At 38.0% G+C, this 23,872-nt stretch overlaps 1 protein-coding gene across 1 annotated transcript in view; it reads right to left on the bottom strand.

Moving 5' to 3' along the window:
* IQCH (IQ motif containing H) overlaps positions 1 to 23,872 on the bottom strand; it is a 141,599-nt gene that overhangs the window by 91,475 nt on the left and 26,252 nt on the right. The window contains exon 5 of the mRNA XM_069097512.1: positions 17,424 to 17,615. Within this exon, the coding sequence (XP_068953613.1) occupies positions 17,424 to 17,615 (192 nt within the window). The remainder of the gene's footprint in view (positions 1 to 17,423; positions 17,616 to 23,872) is intronic.

Here is a 23,872-nt window from a genome sequence, read left to right on the forward strand (position 1 = left end):
ATCTAATTCTTGGTTGCATTAATAGATGTGCAGTAGAAGATGAGGGAGGCAATATTTTCACTGTACTCCACCGTGGCAAGACCACGCAACATTGGTAAGGTGGAGTATGCCCAGAGGAGTATGAGGGGGGTGAGGAGGCCTGGAAACCATGTTATGCAAGGATAGATTGAAGGAACTGAAATATTTAGTCTTGAGGAGACTCAGGTGGGACAGAATCCTCATCTTCCCATAATAATACTAGTAGTAGTAGGTAACGTTTATATAGAACTTTTAAGATTTGCAAAGCACACACACAGAGTCTCTCTCTCTATATATACACACATATAAACATACATATATGTGTACACATATACATACACATGCATATATGTATGTGTATATATACACGTGTGCATGTGTGTATATGCATTTGTACATATATATAAATAAAATTTGATGTTACAACTACTCTGTAAGGTAGGTAAAATCCTCGTTTTACAGATGAGGAAACAGACTGAGAGCAGTTAAGTGTCTTGATTAGGTTCAAACAGTCTAAGTATCCGAGGTTGGATTTAAACTCTGGTCTTCCTGACTTCAAGTCACTTAGTAAATTTTTTTTTGGCTTTTTAGAGGAGGGAGGGCAGGGTAATTGGGGTTAAGTGACTTGCCCAAGGTCAGTTTACTAGTTTTGTGTTAAGTGTCTGAGGCTGCATTTGAACTCAGGTCCTCCTGACTCCAGGGCCGGTGCTCTATTCACTGTGGCACCTAGCCGCCTTGGGATTTTTTTTTAGTAAATATTTTTTCATTCATTTATTCATTCATTATTTTTCATGGACCCCAAAATGGAAGTTATAGGGAGGTGTAGTTTGACTCAAGTCAAGGAAGAGATTTCTAATTAGAGCATCTTTTAAAAAGAAGTTCCCCAGCACAGGAGGTCTTGAATTAGAGTGGACAACCACATGTGGAGGGTAATTATAGAGGGAATTCAAATCTCAGGAAGGTGACACTATCATGACAAAGGAGTTAAGTGATATGTCTCATCAATACAAATTTTGTTGTTGTTCAGTTGGTGCAGTCTTGGTAAAGATACTGAAGTGGTTTGCCGTTTCCTTCTCCAGCTCATTTTAAAGAGGAAGAAACTAAGGCAAATAGGGTTAAATGGCTTTCCCAGGGTCACACACCTAGTAAGTATCTCAGGTTAGACTTGAACTCAGGAAGCTGAGTCTTTCTGATTTTAGGTCCCACATTCTGTCCACTGTGCCACCCAGCTGCCCCCAATACAAGTTTAGTTTTTCAGTGATTCATTCCAGGAAGATGCTGAATCACAGAATCATAGATTTAGAGTTGGAAGACCACTTTCAGAGGTCACTGAGTTCAACTCTGTCATTTTACAGATGAGGAAACTGAGTCACAGTGAGGTTAAGTGACTTGTTGAGGGTCACACAGGTAATAAGACAGGATTCAGTCTCTAAGTCTGGCGCTTGCCAAATCAGTATTAGTTTTTATTGTTTATTAGTCAGAAAATCCCTCATTGGAAGACAGATGGAGGGAGAGAGAGAAAGGAAGAGGAGAAAGAGAAGGAAAGGGGGGAAAGAGAGGAAGAGATGGAAAAAAAGATACTGAGCAAATGACTTTGGTTTGCTCCAAAGAAAAAGAGTTGTGCTTTATAGGAACCAAATACTTGTTAAGATTTAAAAAATAAACTTCATTAAAAACTTTAATTCCAGATTTGTATTCAGTTGCAATTGTGTTGACGCTATTGATAGCTATCTAGCATTAGTGAATGATTTGGGGACAATGGGCAGACACAATTCTGTATCTAGTCTGGAAGCAATTTTAGTCTTGCCTTCCTCGGTCTTAAGGCTGGTTCAAGTTTTGCCTAATATACATACTTACACATTTGGAGTCAACATCTACTAACTTTGATTTCCATAGTGGAGGAAACTATCTCTGGTTACTTGATCTGAGGGGGGTCCCTAAACCCATGAGGAATTTCAGCCAACTGAGAGATTGTTGTTCTTTCTTCTGGATCTTGCTTCCCATCACTGGAAAAAGGCCAGGATTAGGGAAAGGGCATCCAACTATCACTTACTCCCTTTGTGACCTTGGGCAAATCACTTCAGTTCCTCACATATAAAATGAAGGTGTTGGATTAGAGGTCCTCTAAGATTGCTTCTAGCTCTAAATCTATGATTCTATTATTGTATGAAATTCTGGATCTATAGAAATGAAAAATGTTCAGTTGAACATTGCCCACAAAGACTAAAGCAATTGTGACTTCTGAAGAGCTAATTCTGTCAACTATGTTAATTCTGAGTATGTGGTAGAGGGGAATCCAGACATATGGTGCCATTTTGCACCCCATACCTGGAATGCTTTCCCACCTCACCATCACCTCTTGCCTTCCTTCAAGATTCAATCCAAATTCTGTCTTTTGGAAAAAAAGACCTTATTTTATAGTATTCCGATAATAAGATATGGGGTGGGGGGGAAAGAAGCTAAAGATCAGCATAAATATAGAAAGGCAAGACAGTGACCTGGAAAGAAATTATACATTGTTAGCCCAAGACAAGGGTCTTATAAATCATCCATTTTGACTTCCAAATTTTTTGGGTGGGGAAATTAAGACCCAAAAGGGGAAAGTACCTTGATCAAGGCTGATAATTAGTTTGTGGCAAAGCTGGAAGTGACAGTATCTTCCAACTACCAAGTGACTATTCTTTCCACTGCTCCATGATGCCATCTCCAAAGGGTGTCACAACACAGTGGTGGTACTTGTAGATTTGACCTATCTGGATGGCCAAGTTCAAAAAAGGAACACAAATGGACTCCCCAAATTTGGATCTTATTTGCATTCTTCCTCTTTTCTTTTTTTCTTTTTGCACTTCTTTTCCTTTTTTTGGATGATGTTTTGACTTAGCTGTGATTCCCAACATGGGAGCTGGATTTAGAAATGTTAGTATTCCTATATGCACAGGTGGGAAGGTTGAATGCCACTGGCATTATGCTTTATCTAATACTCAAGGAATAAATTCTATACCTACAAATCATGGCTTCTTGGGATTGGGGTCTAACTGATGACAGGGGAATGTGAAGCCATTGTTGGCCAGTGACCTGTATGTTGGGTTGCTTTGTTTTGGCATCAATACTGAAAGTTCTCATTCATTTCCCTGCAGTAAGCCCTTCACCCGACATAACCTCTTTAGAGTGTAAAAATATGCTGAGGGGATGAAGGAAAAATGAAAATGTCTTTGGAAGTCATAAACTACTTCCCACACCTACTTAAAGTTTAAGGACTGTTTTAATACTCTGTGTTTAATTGTTAATTGAGAATTTTAAAATCAAAAATGCCAACTTTGCCTCCGATGAGATGGAAAATTATGCTGCTGTAGAAGGTACCATAATGTAAAACAGCCACCATTACCGAGGAACACAAATGTTTTTGGTATGTAAAATTGCTTTGTAAAATATTTGCTCCATCTGCTGAAAGCAGCAAAGACAATTTTCCCTCGATAGCTAATGGCCCATTTCGGCTGGGTGGCAAGCGATTGGCTGCGGTTGAGGCTCACATTAAACAGAATGGTAAGAATGCGGTGTATATAATTCTGTACTTATGTAGCATTAGCGACTCGCTGCTTCTTGAGGGGTCTGTCCCTCATTATCAAGGCCTCTGCCTTGGATCAACACACGGGGCCTAGGGGTCGCTTTGACTCAAGAGGCTTTTTGTCCAACTGAGGCACATATGCTATGCCTCACTTACAAAACACAAAACAACCGCTCTCCCCAACCAGAAGCGAATGAAGGTTAGTTCTCTTTCAACTTTCCAGCACTTAAACTGCTGTTCCGTTTTTTCCACACCACATGGGGCCATGGTTTTCCTTTCAGGCTCACGCTGTCACTCGGCATGCTGGGGATTTCAATATATAAAGATTGAGCACTTCTTCAGATTCTAAATTGAGCTCTGCTTGCACACACAAAAGCGGGGCACAGCTACCCCAGCCCAAAACCATCATCGTAAAAACCCACACACATGGCTTTGAGTTCATTGTTATGAACGACTATTTGGGATATCTCTATTTAAAAGGATTGTTTACACCGTGCCCTGAACAACTTTCAACATCTGCTAAGAGAACAATAAAAAAGAAATAATCCAGGGTGGTTTAGAAAAAGAAAGATACCTCCATTTTCTTTGAATGATATTTAAAAAAAAAAATAGTAACACTGGCAAGCAACTGTGATTTTTAAAAAATGCTTTCACTTTGACACAGCAAAATTTAGAAGAAAATGATAAAAGATATGAAATCTACCATATCAACCCAGTATATCCAACTCCATTTCAAAATGATATAAAAATAAATCATGAATTTGCAGTCAATATAATCAGCAAGTATATTTATTGAAAATAAATTATTTTTCCCATCCAGAGAATTATGAATGTATTAAATGTGTGTATGTATGTGTGTGTGTGTGTGCGCATGCGCATGTGCTGATTCCTGCTTTCTCTCTACTTGAAAATAAAAAAATCTGAAATGTTCTTTATTTTTGCTTGATTTTTCATTTCTATAGAATTATGACTAAAAAAAGTTAGGAGGGTTCATATTCTAATTTAGCACAAAATTATATGTATACCTACCTGTCTTTAGCCACTCTTTTCCTTATTTGTTTGGCTAGTTTAATTTTTCTACACCTTGATATTTGCACAGATGAGCTAGAAATAGATGGATTCACTCTTATTTACTTCCTTAAAACTGAATGGATTTTTAAACTAGTTTGCTTGTAGTGAGAGAAATTAATTGAACACATTGCACAAGTCTGAATTTTTTTTTAAATGCCAGAATTGCATCATAACCTCCTTTAGCATAGCTGTCAGAATGGCAAGAAGGACAAGGGACTTAAGAATATCACGCTTCTCACTGCACACGATGGCCAGGCTCATCTGGACTGTACCCTCTGTCACTCTCTGCAGGCCTGCTTTGTGGTCTTTCACAAAATAAACATTTCCCAAAGAGCATCGACAAGTACTTGCTGGACAGAGGAACACTAGCCAAGTTCTTTTATCTTTTACTGTTCTTGCTTCATCCTTTCCTTCCGCGCTGTTATTGCTAAAAACTGGCAGTTAAATTCAATTGATTCAAACTATTCCAGATCCATATGGCCTAAAACCCTGGAGCTGAAGATCTGATCTTGCCTCACTGCTGTTTTCAAGCATTTGCCTCTCCTCCGGTCCCCAGATGGTGGAAGTAACATTTAAACCTCCTTTTCTCTGCCTTGTACAATAGACCTTGGCACCATTTCAACTGTTTACTCCGGTAATTAACAGCACTGATACCACAACAATTACAACTCCTACAATCCTAACACAATAATGCTATGAATTAGTGAGAGCTAATGGCTGGAAGGTAGAGTGTTCCCAGACTGTGAGATCTGTGCATTTTTAGAATAAAATAAAAGGTACAAACAGCACGCTTGCGGTAGACAATGATTACCTAGTAATTAGTTTACACAAAGCTTCCTATTTAATGGCAAAAAGCTGTAATTAACGTGTGACAGAAAATCAAAGGGTACTTTGTAAGCATATGAAAAATTAACACTGCAGGCCTATAGCTTTATGTACTGATTAGAAGCATATTAAATCAATAGGACATACAAACCAACAGCTTGCATATCTGATTATTGTAGGTCCTAGGAAGGGATATCCAGATTTTAATTTAACTTAGGGATGCAATTTTCATTCTCTGTCATCTTCCTGTGGAATGGAGAGCCACCTCAGACTAAACACTGGCAGCTTGATAAAGATAACCATTGAACTGGAAGAGATCATCATGAGGAATTCTCAGAGATAAGGAAAATATGAACATGGTTCAGTCTTTTCTGATGGTGATGGAGCATCAGCTGTACTAATTAGAAAGGAGACCGACTGGAACGAGAAAAATTGGAAAGAACCTCTTCCCCTTCTCTTGGACTGAATCGTTTCAGCTCCCTACCATGTACAGTCAATTCTCTCTTTCCCAGAATCCAAACAACGAGAGAGGTTCAATCATTAGAATTATTTTCTGCAGTTAATTGACAAGTAAATGAACTGACTGGAGGGATCTACTCAAACATGCTACTTCGTTGTCGGGTCACAGGATGAGCACAGCCCAGTCCCCTACACCTTCTTCATCTACATTATTACACAAAAATAACTGATGTATAAAATGATGGCCCCAAGGTTCTCTGGGATGAAGATAAATAAAACAAAACAAAAAAACCAAAACCTTTTAATCCCCAAAGAAAGATAAATTTACATTCCATAGTGCTAAGGATATTTTTTTATGTATCATGCATCAATTCTTTGATAATTTATCTACAAACCTTATCCCTCTGCATCTTCCTTCTACCAATATAGATTACAATTCATCAATGCCTTAGATTTTTTCATGAGTTTTTCTGGCCCCTACTATCACCTCCCTCCAAAAAAAAAAACCCCAAAACAAAATTACTTGGTGACTAACTCTTTTGTGACCAACCTCGCCAAATTTATTTAGGCTGGTTCTCTGACATGAGACATGTAATCAGGTGGCTATACTAAGCTTTCCCAGCTTCACAGAACCTAGCCAAAGTTGTTGTTCCAATGATATAGCCTTTAAGAATCCAGGTTTGCCCACATATCATTATGAGTAATCAGAGAAGGAATTTAATAAGAAGTGGGGAGGGGGCTATATATTCTGTTATATTCTAAGTGTTGAAAATTGATAATTCTGGGGCGGCTAAGTGGCTCAGTGAATAGAGCACTGGTCCTAGAGTCAGGAGGACCTGAGTTCAAATCTGACCCCAGCACTTAACACTTACTAGCCATGTGACCTTGGGCAAGTCACTTAACCCCAATTGCCCTGCCTTCCACCCTCCAAAAAGCAAAAAAAATAAAAAGAATTGATAATTCTGATGTGGTATATACTTAGTTATCTAGATATTTAGTTTTTCAGAACAACTTCACTCCCTAAGCATCTGGAATAAATGAGAAGTTCATTATCTCATATTTAATAGGAAGCAGATTAAAAAAACTACAACAACTATATATCTACATTTTTCAAGGTTGCAAATAAAAATCTGTCTACGTTTCCAAATCTTCTATCTGATAAAAAAAACTGAGCTATCCAAAAGATACCGACACACTAAGCTAATCCTGCCTATGGGCCTAATATTAGGTTAAATTGTTAAATAAATTGACAATTTACTGCAACATTTCATGACGGACTGAAAAGGGAAGTATATAAAACTCGACATCATGATGTGCATATGAAACTGAAGAGGTACATGTATCTGATGGGTGAGTTGCAAAATCCATAGCAATCTCAGGTTAAACAAATGACAACCATATAAAAGATTTTTCTAAGGATTGTTTATTGGACCAATATATATATACACACACTTTACAGTGACCTGGAGGACTTAACATATGTTCATTGAATTGAACAGGATGTAGCTTTGCTAAAATACAGCTCTGCTGTCATCATGGAGAGGAGAGAACACTGTATAGATGATAGCTCAATGTTTAAAAAATAATTGATATTATCACAATCATTACTGTATGAGATTTGTGCAATGTCTTATACACATTTGTTATCTCATTTGACACTCTGGTATGATAAGTTTTATTACCTCCATTTTATAGATGAGGAAACTGAGGCTCAAAGATGTGACGTGCATTGTCCATGGATATACAGCTAGCAGGGACCAGAGTTAGGACTAGGACCAAGGACTTCTGAGTTCTAGGATGATGATATTTCCCCACTAGAGTTCTCAATAATGCCAAGATGCTGCCACATGGCCAACACCACACTAAAAGACATGAAGGCCTTGAACATTTCATTTTTAAGAAAATGTCTTATTTCTTAACCATGGTAAGTCATGCTCTATATATAGTTGACACTATATACAGTTCCCTTTTCAAACACTGGCTTGCCAAGGATGTTAATCATATTAGCTTATCACTCTGATAAATGGGCAAGCTAGGTGACACAGTGGATAGACTGCTGGGTCCAGAATCAGGAAGACTCATTTTCATGAGTCCAAATCTGGGCAGAGCCAAGATGGCAGAGTAAAACCAGAAACCTGCTGAGCTCTCGCTCCAATCACCTCCAATACCTGCAAAATATGACTCTAAACAAATGTTAGAGCCACAGAACCCACAAAATAACAGAGAGAAACAAATCTTGCACTGAAGGAAGCCCGGAAGGCCAGCAGAAAGGAACCATCTCACTAGCTGGGAGCCAAGTGCAGTCCTGTATGAGCTTCCCGGGCCCAGGCCTCAGGTGGCCCTGACCAGCAGCACAGACTGGCCAAAGCAGGCTTCAGGAGAGTAAATAACTGGCAGCTGTGGCAGTTTCCAGACTTCTCAACCCATAAACACCAAAGAGAAAGTAAAAGGTCAGTAGGGAACTCTGTTGGAACTGGGTAGAGAAGAGCATGGTCTGGCCCCTGCCCCAGGGTGAGAGGTGGCAGAGGCACAATGGCTGCAGCTGCTGTCCTGTGGCTCCCTCCAGAGCTCCTGGCCTGCAGGTTGTAGGGGGACCAAGTGACCATTCAAAGGGTAATCATTCTTGCTTTGACCTGCTTGGATCTGGTTTGCAGTCTTGCATGGTAGTTCTGGGGTGTGTGGCCAGTGTGCCAGAGCTTGTGGTGGGTGTAGAGAGGGCACCCTCCTCAGATCTCTGACAACTGCAAAAACCCCAGCAATTTGGGACACAGCTCTCCACTCAGGAAGCAGAGTTCTACACTGGCAAAGAGCTCAAAAGTCAAGTAATTGGCTGGCAAGATGAACAAGCAGAGGAAGCACAATCAGACCCTAGAATCCTTTTTTGGGGACCAAAAGGATCAAAATATGGAACCAGCAGAAGTCAAAACGTCTGCATCAAAAGCTTCCAAGAAAAATATGAATTGGTTACAGGCCATGGAGGAGCTCAGGAGGAGCCCGAGTCCAAATCTGACCTTAGACACTTATTAGTTGTGTGACCCTAGGCAAGTCACTTAACCCTCTTTGCCTCAGCTTCCTCATCTGTAAAATAAGCTGGAGAAGGAAATGGCAAACCACTCCAGTATCTTTGCCAAGAAAACCCAAGGGGTCTTGAAGAGTCAGACATGACTGAAAAATGACTGAACATCAAAAACTCTGATAAATATACAGGACTATTAGGAAGGAAGGTGTAAAAAGAATCCTACAGAGATCTGGTGCTTACAAACTATTACCTGGGTTATAATAATAAATTCAAGTTTTAGTTCCATTCAACTTGAGATTTGTAAGTAAAAAGCAGGAGACCAGTTTGTGAGGTATTCCTGGCTTTTCCACTTACCTACCTATGTATGTATAACCTAAGGAAAATACATTCTTTTCTCTGGATCTCAGTTTCTTTGTAAATATGAGGGAATTGTACCAGATGATCCCTAAGGTCCCTTTCAGCTCTAAAACCTATGATAGGCATAGGGATTGGACCTGTGATTTCAATGGGAAAGAGAATTCCTTGATGAGGAAACTTGCCAGTGAAATTACTAATATAGGTCAATACCATCTCTGCAATTTGTAGTCTTAGAGAGCTGTCTAGCCCTGAGATATGAGGAGATTTTCCCAGGGCCACACAACTGGGATGTCTAAGAGGCAGCACCAGAAACCAGCTCTTCTCAACTTCTAGGCCAGCTCTTTATTCACTATGTAAACCTGTTTCTGAAGCCTATGATCTCTGATCTAAAAGGAGGCTCACCCCCTCTCTGAAGTCTTCCTAGCTCAGAGTGAGCACTTAGCACTAATACCACTCACTGGGCACCTGAAGTGCTTTTTGACATCTTTTGTACTATCCCACATATTGTTATTTAAGACTGTGAATTCTTTGGATGTAAGGGCCATGATTTATATTTCTTTGTATGACCTGCAACACCTAGAACAGTGTCTTGTTAAATGTTAAATATGTGTATGTGTGTCCATATATGTACATAATATACATATATGTATATACATTCTAATATATTTTCATTTAGTTTAAATTAATTCATTTAATATATATTTTCATTTGTTCATCATCCATAATATATTTTAATTATATATTTGAATACATATATGTGTATATACGTGTGTATGTATATTTTATTTATATATGTATATATTAGAGAGAGAGAGAGGGAGAGACAGAGAGCTACAGAGACAGAGAATAGGTGAGAAAAGTCCCAGGACTCAGATATGTTGCCACAATGATTACCTTCCAAAAGGAAATGGACTTAAGAACAGAATCAAGGTATCTCATTGCTCTCTGTCACTGACTATATCCCAGCCAGAAGACTAGTAACCTAGATGCAGGATTAACACCTTCTCCTATTGAGTTTCCAAATCATGGTGTAGCTTGAGGCCCCCATATCTATGGAACTGACAGGACATTACAATGAGAAACAGAAAGAAGACGTGCAGGCAACATTGAGATCTTTGCCTCATTCTCATAATAGTATGGGTATATGAAAGGACTTGATATCAGCAGACCATTATAAATTTGGATGCCCTAAAGTAAAAGATTTGAATGCTGTGTTAGTTATCCTTAAGGACTAATGTGGTTCATTTAGAAGAGGTTCATCACTAGAGAGTTGGTGAACTGGTGATGGGATGTGTGTGTGTGTGTGTGCGTTTGTGTGTGTTAGCCACAGCCATCTAAAACATGAAGGGCCTTCAAGTGGCATCAGTGGAGAAAGGAAGGCTCACACCAATGAAATCACAGGTTCTAACATAATGAAGTATATGTATACTTTGTTCAATGAGTCTAGGAAATGTGGGACACTTTTCAAAAGGATTTTTTTTTTTACAAAATCAAAAATGGTTAAAATTTGTAAAGCATTTCCATGCTAATGTTTTACATGATTACACATGTATAACCTATATAAGATTACTTACCATCTCAGGGAGTGGGGAGGGGAGGAGATGGAAGGATGGATTTTAGAACTCAAAACTAAAAAAAGAATATAAAAATTGTCTTTACATGTAATTGGGAAAAAGGTAAAATGTTATTTTTTTTTAAAAAGAGTTTCCATGCTAAAAAATGTCAATCTTCACTTATCATGAAATTTCACTTACCCAGAATATTTATTCTCTAATTGTTCTGGATAATTGAGATATGACTACTTTGGGTACACTTTACTCCTTTTTCTCTTAAAGTACACATCCTGCATGTGATAGAGTACAGATAATTTTTATACATTAATTAATCAAATACGTGGATTAATTTTGCCTCCCCCCTTACTGTGTTTTATTCATGTTTGAAAACCTGATTTTAAACAGTGCATTCAGTCTTAAGTTGTCCTTATCTTTATGGCCTAGCTAATGGATTTCTTTCTAGTGGCAGCTGGAAACTGGTTATGTTATAATTCTGTGCAGCATACTGCTGGTACTCAAGAAACATTACATCAAATAATAATCACAACATTCCAAATGTTACTCACAACATTGCATTATTTAAAAACAGAGCCAAATTAAACTAAAAACTTTCAGAAAGAATACTAGTGAAATAGCTTACTTTTCACATAGTGTTCCATTCTCATGGGATGAGTTATTCCTAGAATCATAGATTATAGGATCCAGACCAAAACCCTTATGTTACAGATGGGGAACTGAGGCTTAGGGTGGGTCTTATGACCTAGTATTATGCAGGCAGTAAGCATCAGAATCAGAACTCTAACCCAAGTCCCATGCTCAACACTGCCTGAATGTTGGCTGGGCATGAATGTCAGCTAAAATGCTAAAAGAACTATGAGCAAGTTACTAATCCAGGGTTATGTTTATTCTTCTGTGAAGCTGAATTGTTTAAACAAAGTCTGCTTTGAACAGACCGTTTGTAGTCTTATGAAAATGAAAATGTGCTTGAATTTCTACAAGTAGGTTTGAATTTTAAAGTCTTCCATTCCATTTAAGGGATCTGGGCTCAGTCAACATTTTCATATGTTGATATCTATAATCAAGTCATAATGGCATTCTAAAAATAACAAATGATTTCTCTTTACTACATAATTGCAAATAGAAAACTTAATTCATTAAATTTAATTGTTTTTATCTAATGGAGATAACTTTCTGCTATTTAGTAATTAATATGTATATAGATATATGTGCATATGTGTATAGTTATAGATATGTATATAAACATGTACATAAAGACATGGCAGCTATGAGGCACAGTGGACAAAGTGACTGGATTGGAGGCAGGAAGACTCCACTTCCTGAGTTCAAATCTTGCCTCAGACATTAACTGTGTGACCCTGGAAAAATCACTTAACCTTGTTTGCCTCAGTTTCCTCATCTGTAAAATGAGCTGCAGAAGGAAATGGCAAACCACAGTATCTTCACCGAGAAAATCCCAAATGGGGTCATGAAAAGTTGGATACGACTGAACAACAATCACAACAACATACACATGTGTAATCAATACCTACATTTGTCTGGACTTATGATTTCATTGGTAGAGGGAATGTCTGGTGAGCAAAATCCCTCTACCGATGTAGATTGAAATTGTCCCATAATTTATAGTCTTTAAAAAGTGCTTAAGGAATTGAGAGGTCAAATGACTTGTCCAGGGTCATAGGGTCACTGCATATAAGAGGCAGAATTTGAACCAAGGACTTCTGACTGTAAAGTTATCTTTCCATCCACAGCACCACAGTACCTCATAATACACACTTACATATGTGTGTATATGTATACATGTATGTATGAATATATGTGCACTTGTAGGTATATATGTATATATACAGAGAACACATATAGAAGAATGGAGGGACGGATGCTTCCTAGCCCAATGTGTATTTTTATACACATATCTCTAGCTTTTTTCTCTCTCTCTTTTTCTCTCTCTGTCATTATACAAACACACACGCACACACACACACACACACACGCACACTGAACTGGGTAGGCTTTGTCCTCTATTCCTCTATGTCTAGCACAAACTAAAATGAGAGAAAACAACAAGAAGCCATGAATTTCATCTACCTTTTCTGCCTGGTTTTTTTTTTTGCTAGTTTTATATAAAACCCAAGTTTGACCATCAAATAAATCTAACCAACTCATTCACATTGAGGTCTTAGTGTCTGATAAGTATTACTATGCCTCAGTGGCGGAATTTTTTTTCATCTTGATAAGGACTAAGTTTTAAGCCAAACAAGCACATGGCAGCCATCATCCAACAGGGACCTAGGATTTGGGGGGCAGTAGAGCCTATGTCTCTCATAATAATTTTGTTCTGTATCTTCAAGAGATGAAGTGACCAGTGCATAGTCACACAGCAGAGGAAAGACTAGAGGACCCTGGTCTACTAGAGACTCATTCTACTTCATCATGACACATCTCATGTTTTCTCTGCTAAAAGTCACTCCTCAAACACAAATAAGCTTCGATCAGTTCACAAAGGAACGGCTTTTACAACATCTTTTTAGCAAAAGGCATCAGCAACAAACATGTATTTCTCCTTTCCCTACCCCAATAAAAAAACACAGAAAAGAAAGAGAAGTAAGTCTTTTCTATTCTTCAATGAAAGAAGAACCACAGGGCAAATACATCTCTAGAGCCAGTCTTCCGTGTTGGTGGAATATTAATTCATATTTATTTAGTGTCTTATGGTCACACAGTCCTTTCTGTCCATGGCCGCATTTGAAACAAGAAAACTAAATGTTTTTATTCCTGTTTTACAGATGAGTAAACTGAGGCTACAGAACAAAATTATTATGAGAGACGTTGGTTACACTGCCCCAAAATCCTAGGACCTTATTGTGTGATGGATGCCATGCTCTTGTTTGGCTTAAAACTTAGTCCTTATCAAGATGAAAAAAAGGCCACTGAGTGATAGTAGTCCTCATTAGACACTAAAACTTCAGTGTGAATAAGTTGGTTAGATTCCTTCCCAAGATCAAGCTTTTGTAGGGGAGAAAAGGGAGAGCGTGAGGACATCAGGTCCTGGGTATAATGGAGGATGGGCCCCAGAGAGGTGGAAAAGGCAGAAAAGATGTGAAAAAAGAGTTTGGTTGCAGCCAGTTCTGATCTTACTAGAAAACTGGAAAATGATATTACTGATTAGAATCTGAAGGTATTCAAACTGTGACAATACAATTAAGGGAAAGAAGCAAAGTAGATGGAGTGTCAAGGAACAAGCCAGTGAGGAGAGTAGGAAAAGTAGCCCAATCCCTTCCACAAAGTTATCATCTAATGCTTTGTTTTTCTAACAAACAAAAACCAAAACCTTTGTATTATACTAGTTATACTTAGAACAATAAAACTAGCATAGCTTTTGATAATCTGTTGATGGGGGAAGGGGTTAAGATCACTCCCTGAAAGTAGTGGAGTAACATTGGAATCAAGAAAGTCTTATTTCAAATCCTGCCTCAGACATTTAGAAGGTAGCTCTGTGTGACCTAGGGTAAGTAGCTTAATCTCTCTCAAGCTCAGTTTCCCCACCTGAAAAATGGGAATTCTAAGAGAACCTACCTTGCAGGGTGGTTGAAAGGATCACTCAAATGAGATACTGTGTACAGTTAGGTCCTGATTAGTGCAAATAATGAAATCCCCTAAAGTGGTCTCATGCATTCAAATTTATGCAAAGTTATAATTATATAGAACAAGGTAATTGGTTCCAGCCCAATAGAAACATGTGGTACAAATTCAGATAAAGTAACCAGTTAGGGGAGTTATTATTTGCACTAATCAGGACCTAGCTGCAGTACTTTGCAAATCTTAAAGTGCTATATAAACTCTACTTATTATTGTTGTTGGAGAGATCAAATAAGATAATTAAGATGTAAAGCTCTTTACATACCTTAAAGGGCTATCTAAATAATTGTTTAGTTTAGCACAGACAGAGAGCATCATTCTAGAATGCCCTTCTGTCTTCACAAACTCATCCCTACATCTAGGCTCCCTGTCTTTGTTAGACTGCAGAGAACCTCGCCTTGATTCAAGTACACCAAAACAACCTTACTTTTAATCTGCTGCCTTCAATGTACCAATGAGAAAAATCATGGCAACATGTTATAAACCAGTATGCAAATGATGCTCTTTGTAAGTATTAACATAATTTAGTGCTTATAGTCATATTCTCATTTCTAATAGTTCTCCCCAAATGGAGTCTTTCTCTGGACTCCTGGCCTGCAGGATAGTCTTTCATCAGGAAGCTGAACTGTTTAATAATCTGCCAGCATATGTTTGGTATGTGCCGGGCTAGGCCTGATGACACGTCTTTATTATCAAAAGAAACAGGTCTCCGTCCTGTAATTGGACATTAAAACATGCCTGTGCTCATAAACTCATGCTTTGATGTTTAACCATGTAGCACTCTGACAGTGCGCAGTTAACAAAAGGATGATTTTAATCCTGTGCTCTCTCAATGGCAAAACTCAATGGGGATTGCAATTCATTATGAGAAAAGGTCTCTACTCTCAAAAAGGGCTCTAACTTTGAAGGCATTAAAAATGTCAACTATTATTTGCAAAAAGGTTCTTAGAACTGTTTGATTTTTTTTGTCCTTTTACCAGAGATTGTTTAAGAGCTGGCCTAAATTTATGAAAAGTTTACTAAATCCATTTTTTCTTCTAATTAGCTCTTAAAAATGATTTGGCTAAGCTATGCTTTATTCATTGGGCTCAGAGTCCAATCAGCATTTCCAATCATTCCAAATATGTGTGTTGCTATTGCTCAAAACCATAGCTCAAAACAATTAAAATTCAGCTGAATTTTAACTAATATATTTTACAACCAGAAGCATAATTTAATCTATGTACAACTTATCCCAATTTAGGTGTTTTCAAATACTTTATGCTATAAGTTACCCTACAAATTCATCACAGCAGCATGAAATTCTTAAATATGAGACATGCCCTTAAATGGTTTAGGGCATAAAATATTTAGATAAGCAAGCATTTTGCACATTAAAAAATCTCAATTTTTTAAAACACACAAAATAATGATACTGATGATTTAGGTTCAACAATTTCACTTTAAGAAACAACACCCTATAAAAGATAATATACGATCTAGACCTAAGAATACACAGGAAACCTCTATGGGCCTCAAAATTAAATACATTTTCCTTGTATTAGTTTTTTCTCCAGAAGAGTAATTCACTTCAGTATCCTCTAAATAATATGTAAAATGCTTTCAGTGACAGGTAGTGCATTCAGTCCATTTTGCTGATAGAGGAAAAAAAAAACAACAACAAAGAATAGATCATGGGGAGAATAGGAACATTTGTCAAAGTGAACTCTCTTTTTCTTCTGACTGTTCTCTAGATGTATTTATCATTTCTCTTTAACATGAAAAATGTTGTGCTCTCCAGCATGCCCCTCCCTGTGCATCACTTGTGCCTTGATTCATCTCTACCTCTCGAGTAGGGATGCTCAGAGCAGATGCAGATCCAAGTTTACAGTCAAATGCTAGAAGAACAGGCAAGGAAACAGTCAGGATATGCATGTCTGTATTTTCCTGCCAACTCTACCTTATCTGGGTGTATAGATCCAGCTGTGTGGGCCAATAAAAAAGTACAGGAATTGGGAGAGGCTTAGAAAAGCTTTTCTACTAGTCACAGCTCAAAGTTTTATGGCATTTCCCTCCCAATGACCCTGAATGATAGGTAGAACACATATTCCTATTTTGCAGTTGGGAAAATTGAAGCTCAGGTGACTTGCCCATAGTCACTAAGTGCCAAAAGTAGGATTTCAACCAAGTGATACTGGTTCCACATTCATCATGATTCCATCATATTGCCTCGTAAGTCCAATTGTAGATGGGTGGATTTGACCTATCTGTTTCCTGATTTCCTAGTATGGTGCAAACTAATAGCCATCATTAAGATGAGTCTGGAATTTGTTGGATAGACTTCTTCCTTCTTTCCCTTAGCTAACATGCAAGGGGAAAAAATTCATGGATTCCAGGTCATTTGTTTGGAATTTCCTGTTTAGTCATGGTGGAGATGCACCACCTAGGATAATACCCTTTTCCTAAAGCTCTCTAGAAGACAGAAATCACATAAAGCTACTTTAACTATCTTTAATAACTTGTGATTCTTGCTAGTGCTATCATATTTAGGCTTCTAAATGGCAATTAACCACTCAGAGAACTACTCTCATAAGAAAACATAGCTAACACAATCATATATATCACTAAGATCACATGACAAAAACATAGTTACATATGAAATTTGTGAGTATTTTCAAAGGAATATGGTAAAATATTCATTTCTAAATGGTTCCAGCCAATCTGAAGATATGACAGAATTCTGGAGCAGGAAAGGACCTTCACAATTATCTGTTCTAACTTCCTCATTTTGCAGAGAAGGAAGGGGAGATTTAGGGAAGTGAAATTATTGCCGAGAGTCATACAGGTGAGTGGCACCAGAGACAGAACCAGAACCCAGGTTTATCATCTCCCCATCTAGTATAACTTAATAAAAACTCACGTGTGCCCATTTCTTATTCCAGTCTCTGACACCGTATTTGTGACTTTCGTGAATGATCCAATTATAGCACTTTAGATGGGAAAGAATGTCACAAAATGCAGTCCCATTGCCTCCAAATTCATTGTCCACTTTAAATATCCAGCGTTGCACATCCAGATTATCAACAATGAGTTGACTTAAGCATTCCATCATCTGTGGGTGAAAATGACTTTTAAGAAACTTTGTATTGATACAGCACTTTGAAGTTAACATCACATTTTTTTTTTCACTTTAAACCTATATGAGGTAGGTGATTTCAGTGTTATTAATGTTCCCTTTATGGGGATATTGCAGATGAGGAAACTGAGACTCAGAGAGGTAAAGTGGTTTGATTCAAGTCACAAAACTTGGAGATATTAGAACCAGGGCTCAAATCCAGTTGTCCTGAGAGGAAGTCCTTTCCACTACAAAATGCTACCTCTCTCCCTGGATTCAGTGACAGTAACAGTAACACCCACCCTGTCTGCTTCCCCCCCCCCAATTTTGCTTCTCAGGTAATCATTACATATTTACTTATTTAATTTATAAGGTGTCTTCACAAAAAGGTGCACTGGGAAGAGTTCTCAACTTGGTAATGAGAAAATTTGAGTCACGTGACCCATTACTGATTCTTTACTTACTAGCTGTGTGAGCTTGGGTAACTTCTTTGGGCCAAGTTTCTTCATTTGTAAAATGAGGGGATTGAATAGAAAATGTCTAAGATGTCTTCCAGATCTAAATCTATGATACTCTAGATGGTATTTTCATTCAGCTTTTCTTCTACCTGTGTAGACTTATTCATATATCAAATTCTGGTTCTAATATTATATTATGGCATGGAGTGCAATCTGTGGCCTTGAAGACTAAACTAGGGGAGCACAAATTTAAGCAGGCCTTACTAGGATGGAGAAACTTAGACTATGGTCCTAGAAATGGACTGTCTGCCTGTCATCTGAAGACCAGCTTTGCTAAATTCAGAGAATTTCATTACCAGGTGGGTCAGAAACTGATGTCTGAGTACTAGCATCTCTCCAACTCTGTTGACTAAACCATGTAGGGGCTGCATTCTGCATCACTATGCAGGGTAGCCTGATTAAATTATAGCTCTCTAGGAGAAGTTTTTTTTTTTTTAAAGCAATTGGAGTTAAGTAACTTGCTCAAGGTTACACAGCCAGTTATTATTTCTGGGAGTGGTGCTGAGTATCTGAGCCCGGATTTGATCCAGGTCATCCCGACACTGGAGCCGGTGCTCTTACTCCCTGAGCCACCTGGCTGCCCCTAAGCAATTGGGGTTAAGTAACTTGCTCAATGTTACACGGCCAGGTGTTTCTGGGTGGGTGCTAAGTGTCTGAGCCCGGGATTTGATCTCCAGGTCTTCTCAACACTGGAGCCAGTGCCCTTACTTGCTGTGCTACCTGGCCGCCCCTCTAGGAGAAGTTTTAAAGAAAGTATAGGATGTAAAGAAATAATTTTAAAATATGACCAATCTTGAGTTTGGACCAGTTTTGAAAGTATATTCTTGGTTCCTGAAACAATAAATTCTGTCAGTTGGGCTAAAATGTGTGTAATTGAATCTGAGTGCTTTTATTTGTCCTTTGGAGAATTATGTGTTTATTTATTGATTGACCATATGGTATTATTTTTTCAGTACTAAAACATTAAGCGCTTCTTCAAAACTTTAGCTATTTGGGACTTTGTTGAGCTTTTTAATGTTTTAGTCTATATATATATATATATATATATATATATATATATATATATTTTTTTTTTTTTTTTTCTCCTTGATATAGTTGGCAGAATCTCATTCAGTAGGCCAGGAGGCCATTTATGACCACAAAGGTCACATGATCAAGATAGGTAATGGAAATACAGCATCTATGGATGTATCTTCCTTTTTAGGAAAAATTAATGTACTTGTTCCTGGTCCACACATCAATATTACATTTAGATAATTGATCAACAAGCATTTATTAATTATCTACCACATGCCAGGACTATTTCAGGTGTTGGGGATGTAAAGATGAATATAAAATGTTTCCTGCCTTCAAGGACAATTTTTTTCTACTAACAAATACTTAGTTTTCTTTTTCTCCCAATCCTACCTTCCCTCAAAAATCAAGAAAAAAAGGGGAAAAAAAGCCTTTATAACACACATGCATAATCAAGCAAAATAAATTCCCACATTGGCTATGTCCAAAAAAGATATATCTTATTCTACATATTGAATTCATCTCTGTAAGGATGTGGGTAGTATTCCTTATTACTGATCCTCTGGAATCATGGTTGATAATTGCATTCATCAGAAATCTTAATTCTTTCATTATAGCTGTAAGTGGGCTCAACCAGTTGAAAATTCTAATGATGAGGGGGAAGTCATCAAGATCCACAGAAGCATTCATCTTCATATAGAAAGGGGGAGGAGGGAGAGGAGAAAGAAAAGGAAAAAGAGTAAAGGACAAGTAGCCAGTCTTATAATCAATAAATTATTTCTGCTGAGCATGTACCAACTATATCTATAAAAATTGCTGAATCTTGAGCAATGCTATGGTAACAGTCTTGAATACATCTACTTTGAGGGTCTATAACTTCACCAATGAGATCACAAATGTCAATGGCTGGAAAATTTCTCATTGGTTTCTCATTTCTTGTGACCAACCTGGCGATGAATTTTTCTCTTTTGATATGGTTTCTCTATCCCTCCCCTCCTCTACCTACCCTGTAATCAGTATTATATTAAAGAATATAAGAAGCCTTCTTTGGCTTAGCTGACCCCTCAGCCCCCCAGTACACACATACACACACACACAAATATGTTCTGTTATACAGTTATGCTAAAGTCCATAGTTACACATGAACATGCCCTGAAATTGAAGAAGTGCAGACACCCAAGGCCCCACAGTGGAGCAGGAAGGCAGGGGCAGGAGCAGTCACCAGCAGCACGGAGCTGGTGACACTCCATGAGCAACTTCTGCCCTTATGTCTGTGAATTCCCTTATAAACAAATGGAATTTGACTCTTTGTTCACACTGATGCAGGTTTATCCTCTTCCTGCCTCCTTGCTAAGGACTCTTCTGACTTTGATTCTCACTTTGTCCTTCCCTCCCAGGGCTGCCCTGGGGACCAGGGGTGTATAATTCCTCCTTGAATGGCTATTGGTCAAAGATAATATTATTAAAATTATTTTGAGCAAGAGTGAAATTGTTCCGAACAAGAATGGAATTTGTTTTCTTGGGCTAGTCTGCTCAGTAAAGCTTCTTTAGTTTGTCATACTATAAACCAAAACATGAAAGTGATGTCCCAGTGGCCCTCCTGGGGTTCTCTACTGCCCTGGTAGCCACCATGTATTCCTGGCACACTTAAAGAAGGTCAAAATAGAGTTTATACCCTAGTCATCCATACAGTCACTATCTAACTAGGTCGGTGGCTAATGTGGGCATTTAAACATTAAAAATGCACATCATATAGTCATAAGCATATGAGAGGAAGGCTTATAAATGTTCCTTCCCAAAATGCTTCTGTCTCTACTCTGTGGTTATAGTGTTATTAAAGACATTCTATATTCAATTGTACTTTGATGCAATGTAATCAGACTCTTAGATGCAGAATGGGCCTTTACTCTGTTAAAAATCTGATGAAAATTCTTGTGTTCTATTGTTGAGGAAGGTAATCTGACATAGCCATCTTTTAAAGTGTGTAGTTGGGGGCTTCGACCACACACAGAATTATTATGTGTTTGCTCCAAATCCTATTATTTGTTGCTTCTGAGAATCCTATAAATGGGTTTCTGTTGATGACTCTCCTACAGTAATGAAAAGGATCAATAATATTGTAAAGACTACACCACTGGAAAGAATTATGTGCTATCTTTAAGTGAAAATTGAACAGTGCTTTAAAATAGCATCGCCATTTTTGATTATTTAACCAAAGCTGTCAATATTTCATACAGAGCACATGCCAGAAAAAAGAACTTTCATCGTTGTTTCAAGGATCAAAAGAGGAAATGCTATGCCACTGTGTCTGTGTTATATGGCTTTTTATAAATAAATTAGTTAATCATAAACCAAATGACTTTGTGCTCTTTTCAAACATCCATCATCTGTTGTTTGATTCTCTCTGCTTGAAAGATGTGATATATCTGTTTTGTTGCCCATTCATTTTCTACTTGCAAAGGGTAGAAATGGGAAAAGACATCTTCTGCACAAATCCAGCTGTTAGCAATATTTATCAACCCAAGTTAAAATAGTTCCAGTTCTTCTTTGGCAGCTTCATGCTTCTGATGCTCGTCAGTTAAAGGCCAATGTCATCAATTCAACACCATCTGCAGATTCAGAAAACTGGTACCCACAAATATATTGGGTGCGGCTTTTGCTGCAATATGTTTTCCATTTTTTTTAAAGCAATTGGGGTTAAGTTACTTGTTCAAGGTTAACAGCCAGTTATTTTGTGTGGGTGTTAAGTATCTGAGGCCGGAACCGATCCCGGGTCTCCCAACTCCAGGGCCAGTGCTCTTACTCACTGCGCCACCTGGCCGCCCCATGTTTTCCATTTTCAAAACCTCATCTGAGGACTTTAATATTGGTGAGATGAATTAAGTTTTCCAAAGAAGGAAAATAGTATTCCATTATAATTTTACTCTTTATAACTACAGTGCTTTAGAGATACCAGCCAAAGGGATTGCTTGGACCTTTAACATATGACCAGAATATTCTAGAATATTGAAGAATAAAGGTTGCCTAAGTTTTTCATAAAAAAAAGATGAAGGCAGTGCTCCCAAAGAGCCCTGTGTGCAACTGTTGAAGGTCTGAAAATTAGGTAGTGGAATTTGTCCAGTGATCTTTGTATCATCTGAGAGGTTATTTGGTTTCACTTGCATGAAACATCTCAGCCAAGTCCTTGCCAGAAATCAGTTTGTTTCTTATTGTGCCCTAATTCCCATGAAGGATTAGTATTATTGTGTTGAGGTAACCATTCCCCCAGACACTCCCACTGGATTTTGGCTACGATGTAGATTTCTGTGATTCTTCTCTTCTTTGAGAGTAACTTTCTGCCTCAGCTCATAGAGAACTCTCTAAATACTCAGTGAACCCAAAGGATTTAATGATGTTTAATAAGATGACAGATATTATTAAGTCTGTAAACAGATCTGTACACCAGCCTCTGAAAAGAACACTTTACTATAAGGCTCAATGTTAGGCCCTAGAGGCCACATGGCATAGGGGACTAGGTTGATGAGCCCAGGAAGATGCTCCCTGAGTGTAGGAGCACAGCGAGTTGCCTCATTCTATGTGCTGCTAGCTTCCTATTGGGACACTGTGGCTATCTGCCATAGTGTCCCAGTGTCCAGGTAGCAAGCCATACTCTGGACTCAATTCTTTTCTTCCCAACCAAAGTTCACCTGCCTCATTCTTTCAATGCTTTGCTATGTAACTGAAAGGCTAATATGACGAACTAGGATTGATTAAGAAGGCATCAATGGTTGATAATGGATTAACACATCCCTCTTCCCAGATAATATCTGGGGCCTTCAATGCCTTAACAAGTAACAATGGGTGGGTTTGGGCCTCAGTTTCCCTATATATACAAAAATCGGAGGGTTAGAGTAGATAATCACAGAGCTCCCTTGCAACTCTAAATCCTAAGATTTAATGAATGAATGAATAATCTCCAAGCTTCCTTCCAGTTCTAACATTCTATGAATTTTTTAGAAATTTCCAGCAGCCATGCAGTGGTGGCTATGAACTACAACCAAGAGACACAGTGAAATAGTATTTATAGTAAAGACTTTATAACAAACACATAATGAAGAATTGACAGCTATTTTCTCTTTTCCTTTCCTTTATCATAAAGACAAGTGATAGCTCTGTGGAAAAACACTAAACCCATACACAAACCAAAACAGAACCAGTTCTAGTTGCTAATGTTAACTTTGGTCTTCAATAACTTGAGTTAAAAAATCAATGGCATAACCATATGCAAGAAGTAAAACATAAGAGGTTGGAAAGAAGTTCATATGAAAAAAAAAACCCACAAACAAAACTCAGGTATTTTAGTGGATGGCAGTTCCTAAATGACTTGTTGACTTGATTCTGAGTGAATCAGCAGCATGATATGGTAGCCAAAGGAGTCAATATGTACTTAGTCCTTATGAACAGAAGTGTAGTGTCTATAGTGTCCATATAGTGTATAGAGTTGTACTCTATCTTGATTAGACCAAATCTGGAGTATTGTGTCTGGGTCTGGGCTTGACATTTTAGGGGTGACCAGGACAGTGAGGAGACTCAAAAAAAACATGACATACTATGATTAGATAAAGAATCTAGGTCCTGAAGAAGAGAAAACTGGGATGGAGGAAAGTTGCCAGTCTTCAAATATCTGAATGGCCTTCACATGAAAGAAGAGTTAATTAGACTTGTTTGTCTTTGCCCTCTGGG

Source organism: Petaurus breviceps, unplaced genomic scaffold (genome assembly GCF_028583685.1).
Source record: "Petaurus breviceps papuanus isolate PSGF00001 unplaced genomic scaffold, PetGlider_PUasm1.0 37, whole genome shotgun sequence".
Taxonomy (NCBI): Eukaryota; Metazoa; Chordata; class Mammalia; order Diprotodontia; family Petauridae; genus Petaurus; species Petaurus breviceps.